Source organism: Acromyrmex echinatior, chromosome 16 (genome assembly GCF_024713525.1).
Source record: "Acromyrmex echinatior isolate Ae372 chromosome 16, ASM2471352v2, whole genome shotgun sequence".
NCBI classification, from domain to species: Eukaryota; Metazoa; Arthropoda; class Insecta; order Hymenoptera; family Formicidae; genus Acromyrmex; species Acromyrmex echinatior.
The window spans coordinates 7042876-7060773 of record NC_141867.1 but is presented as its reverse complement, the minus strand read 5'-3'; the positions used below and the strand labels follow the sequence as shown (position 1 = coordinate 7060773).

General features: G+C 33.9%; 1 protein-coding gene and 1 long non-coding RNA gene across 9 annotated transcripts in view; one reads left to right on the top strand and one right to left on the bottom strand.

Annotated features, from left to right (window-relative positions):
• Nucleotides 1–17898, bottom strand: part of LOC105148994 (rap1 GTPase-activating protein 1) — a 118362-nt gene that overhangs the window by 13439 nt on the left and 87025 nt on the right. For all 8 annotated transcript variants that reach the window (XM_011061105.2, XM_011061110.2, XM_087414541.1 and 5 more), the window contains one exon: nucleotides 2167–2481. In XM_011061105.2, the coding sequence (XP_011059407.1) occupies nucleotides 2167–2481 (315 nt within the window). The remainder of the gene's footprint in view (nucleotides 1–2166; nucleotides 2482–17898) is intronic.
• LOC105148988 (uncharacterized) overlaps nucleotides 1–17898 on the top strand; it is a 116364-nt gene that overhangs the window by 19679 nt on the left and 78787 nt on the right. The gene's annotated exons all lie outside the window — the stretch shown is intronic.

Sequence of the window (17898 nt, the reverse complement as noted above, 5' to 3'; positions counted from 1 at the left end):
ACTACTCATTGTAGAATCAGCTTAAGTCTTAAGCCGTAAGAAATTGACCAATCATTATCGACCAATCATTATTCTTCTCACATTCGACAGTGATTGGTCAATTTTTTACGGCTTAAGACTTAAGCTTAGGTAACGACTACTTGTAGAAAGCCTATAAAAATTTAAAACCTTATATGTCAGAAGAATTTCACGTTGTAAGTCAGAAAAATAAGCGCGATCCGAACACCGCTGCACCGTCGGGTAACAATAGGCGGAACGGGAACTCATCCGTCGAGTCTTATCTAGAAAAACTGCTTGCTCGCTGCCGGAAGCGGAAAATAACGCGTTCTTTTTCTTACGAGCTACGCACGACTTAACTATTCGTTAATTAGCAAACCTTCCAGTAGATATGCAATATATATTCTAAAAAAACTTGCAGAGTTTAATAATAATACGAGTATAGTAACCTAAAGAATATTATGATTCTCACCAACGCGATTACAATTATTTCGAGATAGTCCTAATCACCTAGCTAGAATATTTTCTATATTCTAAGTAAAAGTCACTATCATTAACTATTTATGTATTAATATTTGAAATGTATTAATAAATTTACTCAATATTTTCTCAAAACGTAAGGTAAAATAAAAAAACAGGATTTTTTATCAGTAAAGAAACTGTGACTGAATTTTATTTTTAATTAGTTTCTCGTTGATAAAGTGTAAAAATTATCCTAGGTGACTATAATAAATAATGATGATAACTTCGCTCTCAATGGGAAATTTCATTATATCGACTATTGTCGTTTAACCATTTGTTCTATGCAGTTTTAGCAGCAATTTTATATCGCGAATTTCCATCAATGGTTCTGTTTCTCGCGTATATCCTTTTTTGATCGAGAATTGTTCTTTCATACACAAATCGCATCCCTCTCTCTCTCTCTCTCTCTCATATTTTCGAAGGAAATTTTTAACCGCATCATGATAATGACTGATTCGATTACGGGAAAGGAATAAAGAGAAGAAGAGAACCAAAAGATGGAAAAGGTTGAAAGAGAGCGGTAGAAACGTAGAGACAGAAGAAAATCGCGGGTAGGAATCGCGAAAACGACCAACAACGGATGAATCAGAAGAGAAGAAGTGAAGGAGAGAAGGAGAGAAGGATTCCCTCTTAGTTCCAGGCAGCGGACTTTCGTGCAAGCTATGAGAACGTTCCCACTCCCACGTCCAAAGTGCTCTTTTCCTTTTCCTACGTGCTTCCTCCTCTTTTCCCTCCCGCGCCGTGACTCTTCCTTTTCTCCTTCTCGTTATTTCAGTCTCCTCCGTACACGTCTCCTCCTCCTTCTTTCCTTACACACCTACGTACATCGGTTGAGCGATCGTGGTTCATCACGGTTCTTACGCTCGAATATGGTTGCAGAGGCGGAATAATGTCCGCCCTGATCCCAATGACGAATCGAATGAATTAGGGAAATCGTTCAAGAAAGGACCATCGGTTGGTACGAAATATAAGGAAAGCCTGTGAGAATACCCGTTGATATTTCCGAAACTATTAGATCTTAGAGCAGACGCACCGTCTTAAAATAAAGACGCCTATAGATGTCTACAGATGTTGACAAACATCCACAATTTTATCGCGCGTCTGTCACGCGTAAATTATCTAGACCATCATATATTTTTCATATATACTATATTTAACCGAAGATCACAGAGACACAAGTGGTACAAAGATCCTCCTGATGTTTTGAACTTTTCCGTATATGTTATACGGGATTGGGAAGTTATATCTCGAGAAATAAGTAAAATAATTTAATAACGTTAGAAACATATAAGAAATATATAAGATCTTTGTATTTAAAATAGCAATGCGAACAGTACAAAAAATTAACAGAACTGTAACCGAAAAGTAGCAACTCTTGATCTTTTAAATAACCATAATTTGTAACATGATACTTTTCAGAATCGATAACTTGTAACGGTAACTAATTACTTTTTAAGGGAAAAAAAAACTGTAACTGTAACTAGTTTTACAAAGTAATTTTCCCAATCCTAGCGTTATATACAATAGCATTTTCTGAAATCTCTCTGCTGTTCTTTACTGATTCGGTTACCCAGCTCTTTTATCTTCGTAAAAAAATCCCGCGATGTTAGATATGTTAGATAGGAAGTTGATGAAAATGAAACTCACTCTGCCGACAAAGAAGCGGCGGTAGCATTTGGCCGTGTCATCCTGGTCTATCCTAGGCTGCCAGGCTGGCTGCGCCGGTAGTAATGCTTTGCCGGCGGAATCGAGAGTATGTCGATGATCGGTACCGTCGACCCAATACCCGGATGGCGTGACGACTAAGGGTGGCTGGACATTGGACACAGCTTGCTGTTGCAGAGCTGCTTCCATTAGGGCTCTCCCCAAGGGCGCATCGCCCATCGGTGTTGGCGATAACGCTGATGTGTGATTGCTAGGCGCACCACCGGGACTCGACGTTGTCCTGTCATCTCTCGGTGTCTGCAACAAAATTGTAAAACATTCATTAATTCATTCGGAATTTGATTAATTATTCGTGCGAGGTATTCAGGTAAATATTGACATATATAAAAGAATGAAAAAGCATTATTGAGCATATAATTATAGATTGAGTAATTTTATTTTCTTACTTAGTATGCAGTTAGAGAGAGAGAGAGAGAGAGAATCTATTAAGATCTATTAGATTCTATATTCGTAGCATGTGTCATCATTTTTCCTTTGTCTCATAAGTGTTTTTTTTTTAATATCTGAGACTCATCATTAATATTTTCATAAAATATTATTTTTATATAATAAATTTTATTTAAATATGTAATTAAATATTAAATGAAAAAATATCAAATAATCAATGTTAAAAAAGTCCAAAAAATTTAATAAAATTCTTTAATAAAAACTCCAATAAAACCTAATAAAAATATTCACTGAGTTTTTTAAAGAAAAAACCTAGGTTTTTTTTCTAATCCTATCAAAAACGAAATTGTATGACAATAGTTAAGTGACAAATAAACCAATGTATAAACGCTAATTATTCCCATTAAAAGCTTTGTGTAATGCCAAAGTAACATTCTAATAAAAAGATATTGTGACTTCATTGTAGAGATACAAGATGAATCAATAATCGCATAATATAACGCAATAATATAACATAAAAATTAATAATTAACAGAAAAAAAGTAATATTATTTCACGTAATTATAGACTGAGTAATTTTATTTTTCTAACATGCGCAGCTATATAATCATTTATCAAAATACCAATGGGTTTTCTTAATTTAATTTTGTTAATTAAACCTCCCTCATGCTCAATATCGATATCCAATATTATTATTAATATTATATATAATCATGAATCCGAGGCAGAAGTGTAATACAGAACGTCGATACTCTCACATCAACTTCCTCACGTTGATGTCACCGAGTGTTATTGGCTACTTGTTTATCAGTCGCAGTGTAGGTGTTCAATTGTTCGTTTTCGTGGCTGGCAACATTGATTGCTCTATATTGCTGTCATATATCTCTCTTTCTCTCTGTTCTCCGAGGCAAACACGATCGATCGGAATGGGAGGACGCGACCAAAAAGGAGCCGCGCGTGTTGTAAACGTCGTAGAGAGATCGAGGCGAGTAGGTCGAACGGTACGACGATCCTATACGCTGGCGGCGAAACTGAAGAAACGGAAACGTTATATGTCCACGTGTCACTGTACACCAATCGCACCCACGTAGAGTTCCTGCGGATACTAACCGGTCAGATGTCGACTGTGATTCGATACGAGTACTCCGTATTTATCCCGCGACGAAGCGCATAATATGATAACTCTAAGCGATAATATGTATAACTCTAAGCATCTCGCCCACGCGAGCGGAAACACCTCGACTGGATAATTAATAGTTTATTCGGGGATTAATGTCTGCATAATATCGGCGACACCGACGTGACGATAGTCATGGTACGATCGGATTTATCTCGATCGATGTTTTTATACTTTCTTCTTTTCCTTAAAGATATATAACGCTCTTCGATTATTTTAATAGAAGAAGAAAAGTAGCGTTCTCCATTCGCGATTAGCCACGTGCAGTTAAGTGCTTTTACAAAGTTAACGCGCATCGAACACCTGCGGATTTCTCCAGCTGCGTAAACGCGGTCGCGTATAAAAGTGCGTTTTCTCCAGGTCTTCATTAGGCAAGATAGTGGCCCACTAATATCGAGCATAATTGGTTATTTCATATTTAGTAATCTGAATCTCTCAAATCATTAGCATGGGGTTTATTAAATCTACTTCTTTTACTTTTCTCTCTGATATAACTTGAGCGCAAACTGTAAATGTATACTCACAAATGTACAATTATTAATTGTTATACTGTTTAATAAAAATGATTTTTTTTCAAGTGTAAAGATAATCGTTTGCTACAGCTTTTCAAATGTATACAATTACATTTATTAAATTGCTCTATCATGTGATCATGTCAGAAAGAAGAATTTGCGATTAAAGTTGTAAAAAACCTATTTTAATTGTATATATTTTGACGTATTATATTTTTGACTATAATAATATATGATATGTTAAAGGACTTTTATTGCAGTCAAAATTAAATGTTGTTAGGGCTTTAAGTCTCAAAAGAGAATTTGTGTCAATTATAATTAAAAAGATATTTATGATCATCGCAAGATCTATTGCGATTTATATAGACTATTAAGGATTTACTAAATATCTTTTTATTTATTCAAACTTAAGGATTCAGATTACTGAATATCTTCTCCTAGATGAAACCAATGAAAATCTTGGAGAGAATAATTGCGAACCAAATCTTTCGATACTTGGAAAAGGATCCAGGAGGGTATGTCACTTAATCAGTATGGTTTTCGTGCGAGTAAACATACGACGTAATTCTTCGGCTTAACATAATTAAGAACATAATGCAATTTGCAATAAAAGAAGGAAGAATAGTTGTCGTAAGTTTCGACATAGTCATGCTCCCATGGCCACATATTAACGAGGTCATGATCACGAAGGAATTGCTGAGTTACTTTAAGGCAACTATCTTCGTGATAAAACGGCTTGTATATACACGGATAGGAACGACTATCTGATAAGAATCCCGGTAACGTGCGGAATTCAAGACTCTGTTCTGAAAACCCACTACTCTGAATTACTGCTTATAACGTGATCATGTAAATGTAGTCACCAGAATGTTGCACTAACCTGTGCTACGCATAATAATAGCTAAGACTATATATATATAATAGCTACAGATATACGAAGAGACTGTAATTTTAGTTGGGTATAGGAATTGTAGTTCACGGAATTAAGCAACTAGGATTAGGAAGAGTCGTTTCGCATGATCGATAACCTTTTTCTCTAGAAAGAATTGAGTTTGTAGCTACCATTGGAAGAAACCTGAAATAAAGTACTTAAGGCCATGTTGACAAGTCAGAACAATTAGAATGCGATAACAAACATTTACAAAGATTATAATAGTGTTAATGAAGCACATATGTCAATTTGCACAAAAGGACGTAGGGTATCTTGACTTGTCGTCTGAAGGAATCCAAATGTTAAGGGCATTGTAGAATATCACCATTGTAGAGTATCTTTATTCGATCAAGGATCACTATAGAGAGTACTCCTTCTAAAAGGTACAATCCGATTCAACTTTCTTTCGATTGATTCGATGAATCCCGGCTACGAATCTTCTGAACTATCCGTAATAACATCAAAAATCCCTTATATATTAAATTTCAAAGAATACGTATGTAAGAAAAAATGTCTCGAAGAATTAAAAAATCTTAAAGTGTGTGTATATTGTGTGAGCGTGTGTATTTGATTATTAAAAATATTGGGATCCTCTTAGGTATATGTAAGTCACAATTTTGATGCAATAACATCATATATTAATCACAAATATTTTAACTGATGATCGATACAACAAATTTCTTTTAAGGATTGAAAGTTCTAACATATTTAATTTTGATAAAAACTTTTCCAACGCATTAAATATGATATAATTAATAATATATTGTGTACACAATAACGTACTAATATAGTCCTTTTTGCAACTTCACTTCAAATTTCTCAAAATTGTGATATGTAACAATTTGATAATTGAAACGTAATTCGAATAAGCGCACAGAAAATTATGAAAACTTCTTATGCTTTTTTTGAACGTTACCAAAAAGATAAGAAGAAATATACTGAAAAAAATTTGCCACACTTTGTAGGTTTCTGCAAACATTCGAGCGAGAGAATTTGATTGAGTTTAGAGGCGCGCACGCGATCGGTCGTCAGATCGATATACATACATTATGACCTCTCGACGGAATAATACTCCATTCTTATGGAGGTACAACCCGCGATAGCTTTATCGATCAGGGAATGGGATTACATTACCACGCGCCTCGTTCGCTCCGTTTAATGCACGTGTATCACATACGACCGATCCGCGACATTGGGTGCATATTGGCGCGATTTAGTTATTAAATGTCACTATACAAAACAACATATCGCCGTATCGATCGACCTTGATCAAATAGTCAAATTGGGGATTATTAATATCGTCTGCGAGTTGATTACGATTCGCGCGATATTGCGATGATCTTTCGGGCGTCATATTAATAGTCAATCCGCAATCGATTCCAAGTATATATTAATTCTAATATTGAAGATATTTGAATTAATGTTACTTTTCATGTGTGACTTTTCAAAGAAAAAGTTGATTGATTTCTTAATATTCTATTTCTTAGTATTCTATCAGCGAGTTTTATTGTGTAAAATGCTGTAGTAAAATTTGTATTGTTATAAGTCAGGCCTGTCCAATTTGAGCTCGGAGCCAAAACGCAAAATCATCGATGCAAAAAAATTCAACAAGAGTAAGATTTTAGCAACTATATAAAATGTTGATAAGCGTCACTCACAATCAGATACGTATCAATACTTTACAGTTCCCTAAATCTTACTCACATTGAATTTTTTTTGCGTCGATGACTTTGAGCTTTGCGTTTTGGCTCCGGAGCTCAAATTGGACAGGCCTGTTATAAGTATACATGATAAAATATTGTGTAATATGACTATAAATGAGACCGCATCTTTGTAGGTATCTATGAATAGTACACTGAAAAAAATTTTCTGGTTGAACGAATCAGAATTTTCTAGTTAAATTTATTAAAATTCTAGTTGAAATAACTGGAATTTTGATTGATACAATATTTCTGGTAAATCTATTAGAATTCTTATTTTAATCAGAATAATTATGTCAATCAGAATTCTAGTTATCTCAATTAGAATCCTAATAAATTTAACCAGAAAATTCTGATTTGTCCATTTTCCATCAGAATTACTATTTAATTCAACCAGATCATTTTTCTCAGTGTACACTAAAAGGAAAGATTGGTTGAATATAGCATTTTTAATTGGTTGCACCAATTAAAAATGCTACATTGTATTTTATCATCTAATTTGCTGTTATCATCTGGTTGCAGCAGCCAATCTTTTCTTTCAGTATGTACTTTTTACTTCACATTGTTACGTGTGATTACGTGTTCAACATTTTATATTAGATAGCGTTAATTTTTTATAAGCGTTATAGATTTTTATAGCACCGCCCGAAAGATCGTCGCAATTATCACAATATCGCGCGAATCGTAATCAACTTGCAATCGACATTAACATATCAATGATCATTACAACAATCAATCATGTCAATTTATAGTAGATTGGAATAAAACTTTCTTTACTTCATTATATATGCATACATATATCTTTTCGTCACATTTATTATCCTCAGATAATACGGATACATCGAAGTCAAGCCTAAGAAAACTCAGTTCGCTGATTTATTTCAATAGAAACCGTTCTATTTCGAGTTCTGTTCCGTTTGAACGGGGCACGGTATAGAATGAACACGATTTTAACGAAGTGAGGCGAGGCGAAGAGGAAAAACGGAGTGGCATGAAACGCGGTTTAAAAGTAATGCGGATGTGGCCTCTCGGATTACGTTTCTTCCTCGTCTCGACTTTTCTGTATTCTTCCTCTTGCGAGAGCATTTCCAGCCGCCACGTGTCTCCGGAAAAAGTGGAAAAGTTAAAGAAAGAAAAAGAGAAACTCCCCTTTCGTCCGCTAATTTTAAGCATCTCTAATTTCGAGTGTGTGAACAGAAGAAAAAAAATCTGAAGATGGAAGCGTTCGAAAAAGACAATAAAAGTAGAGAGAAATACAGGGAATGTGTGCAGCCTCCTCCGCCAAATATAAACTTCGGCATGGCAGTCTGGGTAAAGGACGGGGAGAAGCAAATATCGCAAAACGTTTTGGTTTCTGCTACCACGTACTCGTTATATTTAGAGTACTTTCGAGGTTCGGTCGCGATCGTGACTTTGGATAGATTCAGGCTAATTGGGACGCTTGGTAATACGCACATGTATTTAACTTTTCTTCCGTCAGCCAAGATTTTTCAGTTGTTGAATGAGTTATTGAAGATGAAACATCTTTCGAGACACTTTAATATCGGATGGATCTTGATGGCTTTCGAAAGTGTTAAGGAGAACCGTCGCGACCCCGATAACACGTACGCTGATATTCAGCAGCTGCTGTCAATATATTATTACTGGTACCACCTGCCGCGATACCATATGTTCGTATTATTAGCACCCACTGCCCGTGTTTAGTGGTCCACGTTCACCACGACCGTGTAACGGATGGAATGTACTTTACAGGTGACTTTAAATGCCATCCGGACTTTTCGAAAAAGAATGGAATCGAAAAAGAATTAAATTCCTACAAGAAAAGCAGAATTTCACGTAGAATCAACAAGAAATTGCATTCTAATTAGGATTCCAAAGAGAAAAAAATACCATCAACTATGAAGTATAATATATAGTACAAAATTTTTTGAAGATAAATAGATGATATATTTTGAGAATTATAAACTATTGGTTTGTTTCTAGATAGACTGTATAAGAAATATTTAAAAGAACATCGTTAAAAAATTACTACATAGCGATTGGAACGTTTCATATTAATTATCTACTCTCTAAAAATGAATCAGTGTGTATTATTACTGACATCAGTGCTACACTTATAACTGATGTAATTACAATCAAGTTCAGTAATAATACACACTGATTCACTTTTAGAAATTATTTGAAATTATTGATTTTCGGCAGATTCAATCTGTAGAAACCATAACTTCTAAAAATGAATTAGTGTGTGTATTATTATTAAAAAACAGTAAATATTCGCTGATACAGTTATAAGTATAGCATTGAAGTCAGTAATAATACACTGATTCACTTTTAGAGAGTAGCTTTTGCGAATTGATCATCAACACTAGATCTTAATTAAGATTCGTTTTTTTTGCGTTCAATTAATTTTTTCAAGGTTTGACAATTTCACTTTTACTGATACCAAATAACACAAACATTGGCATACATACCTATGTATAATTCCGCGCGCGACTTATTGTCAACCGTCGATGTGATTGTAACGTCCGCAATGTACCACGCATTCTATTTCCATCGCAGAGAATCCGAGGTGAAACTCCTTACTATTAAAACGCGTTCGCGCGTCTTCGACATTTACGGTGGTTTATTAACGTGAGAGCTAGCATGTACATTGCGAGAATAACGAGCAGAATAATGTCCCTCGTTATGCGCTTTTCGTTATAAACGTCCGTTCCCGACAAATGGCAACTTTTTTCCACGAATTAATTAATTACGACGATGAGCGTTGGCTCGGTTAAATAAGAAATTGACGCGCGTAACATCATTTATATTGCAGTAATGATCTAACAACGATAATGATTGAACGCAAGAATACCTCGATATATTATTTTCCATGAAAGCACAATTTTAAAAGTATGAAAAAACTGATTCTGGAGTTAGAAAATCTTGGATTTATCTGGATTAACTTTAAACCCAATTTGGATTATTTGATTAAATTACAATACGTAAATTGTAATAAGCTGTTAAGTGATTACTGCATGAATCAATTAAATAATTTTAACTTTAAATAACTACAATTTTTTTATAAATTATTCAAGAATCTATAAGAAGCATCGTACTTGGTTAAAAATAATTAAAAAAAAATTTTTATAAACTAGCGTTATTATCACGCGTAATTTTATTCGTTGCTTATCTACTTTGCAATTAATTGATCCTGATTTAATAGGAAGGCCGCGCATTAAGTTCTGGAGAAAGTTACGTTCACGTCTTGTAAGAGCACAAGGGCTGATTGTATTCGATTGGCTTATCTAAAGTGATTCACGTGGCTTAGTCACACACGTGCGAGGGAGCAGACGAGTCTTGGGAAGAGACCCATTCGGATCTCGTCAATTGAACGAAATAAAAAGTCACGCTCGATGCGCACTTTGAATAATTTTATCAGCTTAAATTCGCATTAAGTTTAATAGAAATCGTTAGAAATAACAAGTAAGATAGAATTCAAAATATAATTTCATTCGATACATACTTTAACATCTCATTCTACCAGCACAAAACGAGTTGTTTAATATTTTTAAATTACAATATTAATATAAATATTCAAATTGTATAATTATAAATTTAGATCGGAGCTTCATTTATTTTTACTAATTGTACAAATTTTTTCGAATATATTTTATTAACTATGAGTCTTACAATAGTAAAGATAGAATAGATTGTACAAAAATTTTGAATTTTCAATTTGTACAGACAAAACAAAAAGAATAAATAAATAAAGTAGTAATTGTTTTTAACTAAAAGGCAAAACTAAAAGACTTATCGAGGAAGTAAATTCTAAAAAGTTATTATTATAGTTATTATACATTTGACTATCTAATAATATATTAATAATAAGTGAAAACTGATAACTGTATAAAAATAAAAATATTTTTCTAATGTATTCCTTAATCATTATTAGCTCCAAGATCAAAATAAGACAGATATGTATAGAATGAGCTGATTTAGGATTATTAAGTTAAAGAATAACATATTTTTTTATATATTTTAAATAAAAATACGAAAGTATGAAATATATGCATCTAAACAAAAACATCTTTAATAAAATTAAATCTATTAAAATTTCTAACTTTTAATATAATGTTTAATATTATAGTATAATTTATTATATGTATTTATGTACGTATAATTTAGTATTTAATATATGTATAATTTCATTATCACTGTATATTATTATTATTCAAATTCATTAAAATTAAAAAAAATTATTGCATTAAGTGCATTTAAAACAAAAAAAAAAAATATCCTAAGACTCGTCATTAAATGAGTCAGTAGTCATAGTTTCATGATAAGATTAGCCTAATAATTCAACAATACTTCAGAAAAAAAAACAAAAAAAAACATTTACGGTATACGAATACAAAGACAGATAAATACAAGTAAAAACGAACTGTTAGGCTTTATTAAGTAAAAGTTTAATATTTAAATAGAAATAGGTTTTATTCTTGAACTTTTTTCAAACTCATACGGATATAGATTACTATTATATATGATCCTAAAACAAAAAGTTCAAGAATAAAAATATTTATTTACTTATGAGAACAATTTTTCAAAAATGTATCACAATTTTCTAACATAAGGTGCGTAGAGATATCACAGGACTGAGAGCAAGTGAGCAAGCCTCTGCACGCTTAAGGCCGTGACACAGACTTTTGCAGAACGCATAGTGTATAAAAGAATCAATTAATCAAAGTTCTTCTTTTCCGTGAAGGAAGGAAAGGAAGGATTCAGATTGCTTGATTCTCTTATGCGTTATGCAAAAGTCTGTGCTGCGGCCTTTAGGGTTCCGATTTCATGCGTTGCATTAATTCATTCTTGTTGTCTATCTACTAATAATGCTAAATAAACAAAGATAAATGATGCTTATAACTTTGATCGCGCAAAACGGAATAGATTCTTAGTCTGATATTTTATGTGTTGGTCGACAAGGCTTTCCAAGCCTGTTGATCTCCAAGCTGCGAGACAGAGAGATTCTCAGATCTTTCTATTCTGTAGCCAATCAACAGGTTTAAAATGATACATAAAATATAGCATTAGACACGTATATTTAGTGTTTTGTCTTTATTCTCTGATACTCGAGAATCAAAATCCAAATCATCATCAGTATTCTATCTACTATTCTGGCTATGTTTACACCGTGTGCTTAATTCGCGACCTATAGATGTCTTTGTTTAACCTACAAGATAAATAAGGACATCTATGATATAGGCCGTGGCCTAAATGCATGGCGTAAACGTAGTGATTGTCAATTCATCAATTAATCACACACGATCATACTGTCAGTATTTATTAATACTGACAATATTATTGACCGTGTAGGATCACTTTCATAATTCCCTGAAAATTGTAAAATTCACACAAAAATGTTATTAGATATCGAGATCCACTTTGACGACTAGATTTCCTTCGCTTATTTGTTTATAATTTATTATTAATGTAGATATCAAATATATTACATAAACCATTCATAAAATGCGTGAAGTATAGACAATCTTAAAAGAGGTATATATTTCATATATAGGATATTATACAGCAATGAATAAAGAAAGAATAAAATGATATGTGAAATCACATATTTCGCTTCTCACATTGTTCCAGCCTCGATGTATCGCTATCTATGCGTTTTTAATTACATAACGAAAGCGAAGAGCGTATTGTCCGTATAATGTAAAAGGGATCCTATCTCTTGGTCAACGACGCTCAGGAAACTGTATTGCTCATTAGCATCCGTCCGCCATGCGACGTACAATCATGTATACATACGTACCGCCCATATCCGACTTATATAATGTCTCTCTTCATGTTTATAAATATCTACAAGCGCGATAGAAAATGTGAAAAGCCGCGTACGTGTGAGTACATAGACGATAATTATACCTTTCGAGATATCACAGATTGTTTCAGTTTATGTTCGATCATTATTGGACTTCGAAGCTGATTCGCATGCACAAATTATTTGCAATATCGACATAGTACCACGCAAACGTTATGCGTGATTACTTTTGCGTACTTTATAGGTTGCTGTTATTATTAGATTACAATCTAGTCAACATTTTCATCATTTATCGGAATTTTCTAAAATTGCACTTCGTGCGATCATAAAGAAATGTCATGCTCGACCGTGGTCCAATTTGCAGGCTTACAACGCTTAAGAATCATTTCATCCTTGTTTGCTGAATATTAAACAAAGACGAATGATGCTTATGAGCATGAATCGAACTTCGATCCTGGTGAGCTACAAGACAAGAAGATTGCAAATTGGTTGTATAGACTAACGTCTACCAGCGATTCAATTATAGTCAGAAGATCGTATAACGCTTCAAGTTCGAGAGAAGAGAAGATCACGCGTGGAGTAGTTTGCTATTTCCCAAGGGCGGAAAGTTCCGAAACAGCATGATACACTCTTCGTCGAATAACGGCTTCTATCAGGGGAGTCATCGTCGATATAGTGCGTAGGTCTATCTACTGCTAACTAACCAACCACGGTCTGGTTGCGAACAATAGTCGGCCGGTGGGCTGTCGGCATGCAAACGTGGAAATTGTTCGATCCGGATAAAATGAGCTGGTGAGAAGAAGATGAATTGCAGGAAATTAATGTCTACCTGACGTTTGAAGAAATAAGGGATTAACAACTGCATACTTAAATTTAAGAAAACATATAGACACAACTATAGACACTTCGTTCTACAAATTTTAAAGAGTAAAGAATATTAACCTTGTTTTAATATTTTTTTATATTCATTCCATGAGAAAGAAAAATGAAAACTACGCGACTAATCGTTTTTAGGATCCCCTTAAGAATCGCAATATTAATCATGCAACATTAAGCGTCTCTGGAATATAAATATTAAAGAATTTTCTTTAAGTAGGAACATGGTTAAGACAATGTTATCATATTTCCAGGAGTAATAAAAATAAATAAATGCAGCGATTTCCATCAGAATTTAAATCAGCATGTTGCTTTAAAAAAAAAACAAGCCCTTATTCTACATTAGTAGTCTTATTCTATTACTTGCTTTTATCCTAATTGTATAAAGATGAGTTGTAAGGATAAGCTTCTTAAAAAGAGTAGCATCAACTTTTAAGAAGAGGAAGTTGATGCAGAGGCAAGATGCAGATATAAGGACGGTAAAGGAGAGTGGAAGGGGAACTACAGGAAAAAAAGGAGAAAAAAAAGAGATGGTAAAAGTTGGATTACGGAGGTAGAAGTAGCATGTATAAAATGATTCATCAAGTTGTGGGTAGCAGGAAACCCTCGATTAAATCAACGAGGAGGGACAGACGAATATATAGGACTTACAGAAAAATCTGGGAATCATGAAATCACCAGGATATACGGTGCTATATGTACAGTTAATAGCTTCTAGAAAGGGAAAAACGTTGAAACATTGCAAGAAAATTTGAACTAAATGTTGATTAGCAAATAAATAAATAATAATAAACAATAACAACAGGATAAAATAAGTAATTATATTATGGTCAGTATAATTATTTATAATTTTTTTTATTTGTTGACAAGTGTAATAACGTGCTTGATACTGAAAATGAGTAAAAAATTAAACATAATGTAATACCTTCTTAAAAATTCGAGAAAATTAATGTAAATTTATCTTCTCATTTGCTTTTTCATAAACTCGGTAAAGTAAATCTAATTGTAAGTTTGGTTTTTTCCATTAAAAATATTAAACTTCTCGTGCTTGTGAAGAAAATTACAGCGCTGTTATATCAAAGATTTCTCAGTTGCATCGCTCTAATTTCGTGAAACTTTATGCCACCGTTTGAGGCTAAACATAAAAGGAGCCGAAGGGCAACACTCGGCTCGTTTATTTAAAAAAAAATTGGTTTTTCTTAGAAAACAAAGTACTTAATGGCATTTTGCTCGGACAACAGATGCTACCGCGTGCTACGTTAGCTCTCGGGATGCGGAAGTGAAAAACGCGTGAGAATCTTTCTCTCGTACAGGTACTTCCCCTTCTCTCTCCAGGAATCGCGAAAGTGCCTGCAGGGCACTTGAAAGAGCGAAGATAGAAAAGAGAGAGCGGAAGATAACCCTTTCGGAGGAGAAAGAGTATCTCCTCACTTCTTTTCTCAGAATTTCAAGGAGCAAATGTAAAACTATCGCCATAGAGGAACGGCGGTCGACAGCGTTTCGAAGAGAAAGGAAAGTCTTTTAGACGCGGATGCTGCGAATCCTCGCGCATATCCGATACTATACATGTTTCTTACATAACGAAAAACCATTCGCGCCGCCGGAATCGATCGAAAGCCTAGAGCTAGTTACGATAAGCACGAGCAATTTCGCCTCCATGAGTCATGTATTGGTCGCAATGGTAATGTCGGAAGGGCGTATACGTATAATGCCACGCTCCACGACGCAATTCATCCGTGGGCCGTAATAAGCCTCCTCCTTCTCGCCCCCTTACAGACAACGAACACAAGTATCCTCATAGATAAATTCTTTTCGCGTATCTTGTCTTGGTAATATAGGGCAGGCTGACCGGCAAATGTCAAAGTGGCAAATACTTTCCGCAAAATACTTTCATTTTTTTATATAATATTCTGGACTGCATTATGTGAAAAATGCTTATGGCAACATCGTACAAAGTTCATTCATAATGGTGAGTGACATTTATGATATGCCATGCAGTGAAAAAGTCAGAACAAGCAAGACACTCTTATCATACTTATGAAATTACTCCTATGATCTTTTGTAATTCAAAATATCAAAATGGTATATTAGTAGGAACAATTATAAAAATTAAGTTACAGTTAATTATAAGTATAATATTTAAACACTAAATCCGTAATCAAAGAAGCCAATTTATATATTTTGGTCGTCATTTATAGCCACAACCTCGTTATAATTAATTTTCTATGAGCTTAGCAGTTGCTTATACGCACGTGTATTCTGTCAATGTTTGCCTCCGGCATGCTAACGAGTCGCTGTTCGAGCGTTAATGAGATCGCTTCCATGAGCTGATTAGTTGCAATAGTTATATCATATTTAATTACATAACATAAGAGCCCTTAAATAGGAAGCATGACGCATTCACGTGTAATTACGAAGAATGTTTCCTCTTTAATGGAATAATGATCTTAATAATAATTTAGAATATTAAAAAAAATTACATTTCGTTAAAAAAAGTTACTTTTCTTAGAGAATCTTAGTCAAATATATTCATAATATAAAATATCGTAGTTACATTGTGATCATAATTAATCATAATGACGTAATTAATGATATACAACCTGTTCACGTTACTTACATAATGTATTATGTTATTATAATTATTAGAAATACGTGATTTTATTTTTCAATTTGCGTTTCAATTTTGCAATTTTCTAAAATTCTTTTGAATAACTCTTTAGATTATTTCTTTATCGACATTTATGTTTTTAATGTACTTCTATGTAGACACATACGTATCCTTCGATAATATGGTAATAACCCTTGTTATAAATGGGAAATATTACCACCTTTATTCTCTTCCTCAAACCAACCACAAACGGTCGATTCATCGTTCTAGATAGCACGTACGTCATCGCACGGTTATAATCACGTACATGTGCATACGCATAATGTCATTACGTAAGACATCCAGGGGATGACCTTATGGCGCGTGTGTTTCGTGACGAAGTGTCGTTTGCGATTAACCCCAGTGATGATATCGGACGATCCTTAACGCGGCCGCGGAAAATCAATCTCGTGTTTGCTATGACTCATTCCTTTCATGACTAGATCTTACCTGTTCTAGATATAGACTAGATATAAAAGTTCAAATCGCAAGTTATTCGTGATAGTGACGTATAATTCGTTGTTTACATTACCACGTTATGTAATACATCTCAGAAAAATCTCTCAGGAAACAAATGAAAGTTAGAGATTTCACACAATCTAAAGATCGTATGCGATATCTTGTAAAATTTATGCGAAGGTTACGCACTTCTGCATTGTGTTTGCGTCTTTGTATGTAATATTTGACCAAATTTATGAAACAAGTATAATTGTTCTTATCCGTTGAACCATCACATAGTAGAGTCAAATTTCGAAAAGGTAGACAAAATTCGGAAAAATGAAGATTCAATTTGGAGATTTGATAAAGCTATATTTAGTCTATATAATTGAGCAGTAAAACAAAGAAAATTACCGTTGATTTAAGTCGAATAGTTTGATAATGATGTGCTCGATTTTGATTTTATAAAATAGAAATGATTCCTAGAGATATGTAGAACATCCCATATAGGATATTTACAATCGGTCCAGTATTGACTGACAGAATTTTGATCGTCATTTGACAGCCAATCATTTGTTAATAACAACTCAGTACTGATTAACAGAACCTTGGCCATCAGTTGATAATCGTAGCGTCAGCTAAGCGTTGGTTTCATTGTAACTGCTGGCGATTCCATATGGGATGTTTTTACTATGATGCGACATAAATTTAATGTTCGTCTTGTTAAAATAAGGCATGATTCGGCCGAAAACGAATCCAAGTTTAGGCTTGTAGTTTATTCTATTATCTTACGAAATTCACAAATTGATTCACTAATTTAGTAACTGTAATAATCTTTTTTCCATTACTCGATCAAGCACATGGTGCATTACGGCACTTTCCTTTACATATTATTTTCCATCATCGGTTAGCGGGATTTATGCGTTTTTCTCTCCTTGAAGTTATGACGCTTAGTTGTCAAATGTATTCGTAGTTTTTATTTTATTTAAGCGATAATACGGTCTGAGAATTGGTTGTGACACGTAGAGACGCTCTTTAACGCTTGCGATAGCGTACGAAATAGCTGTGCATCATGCTCTGCAGTGAAATCACATAAGCGATGATGTAATACGCCCCACGATGAGGAGTAATTATTTCGATACATCGCAACGATCATTAACGTTCACCTCAGGATAGATTC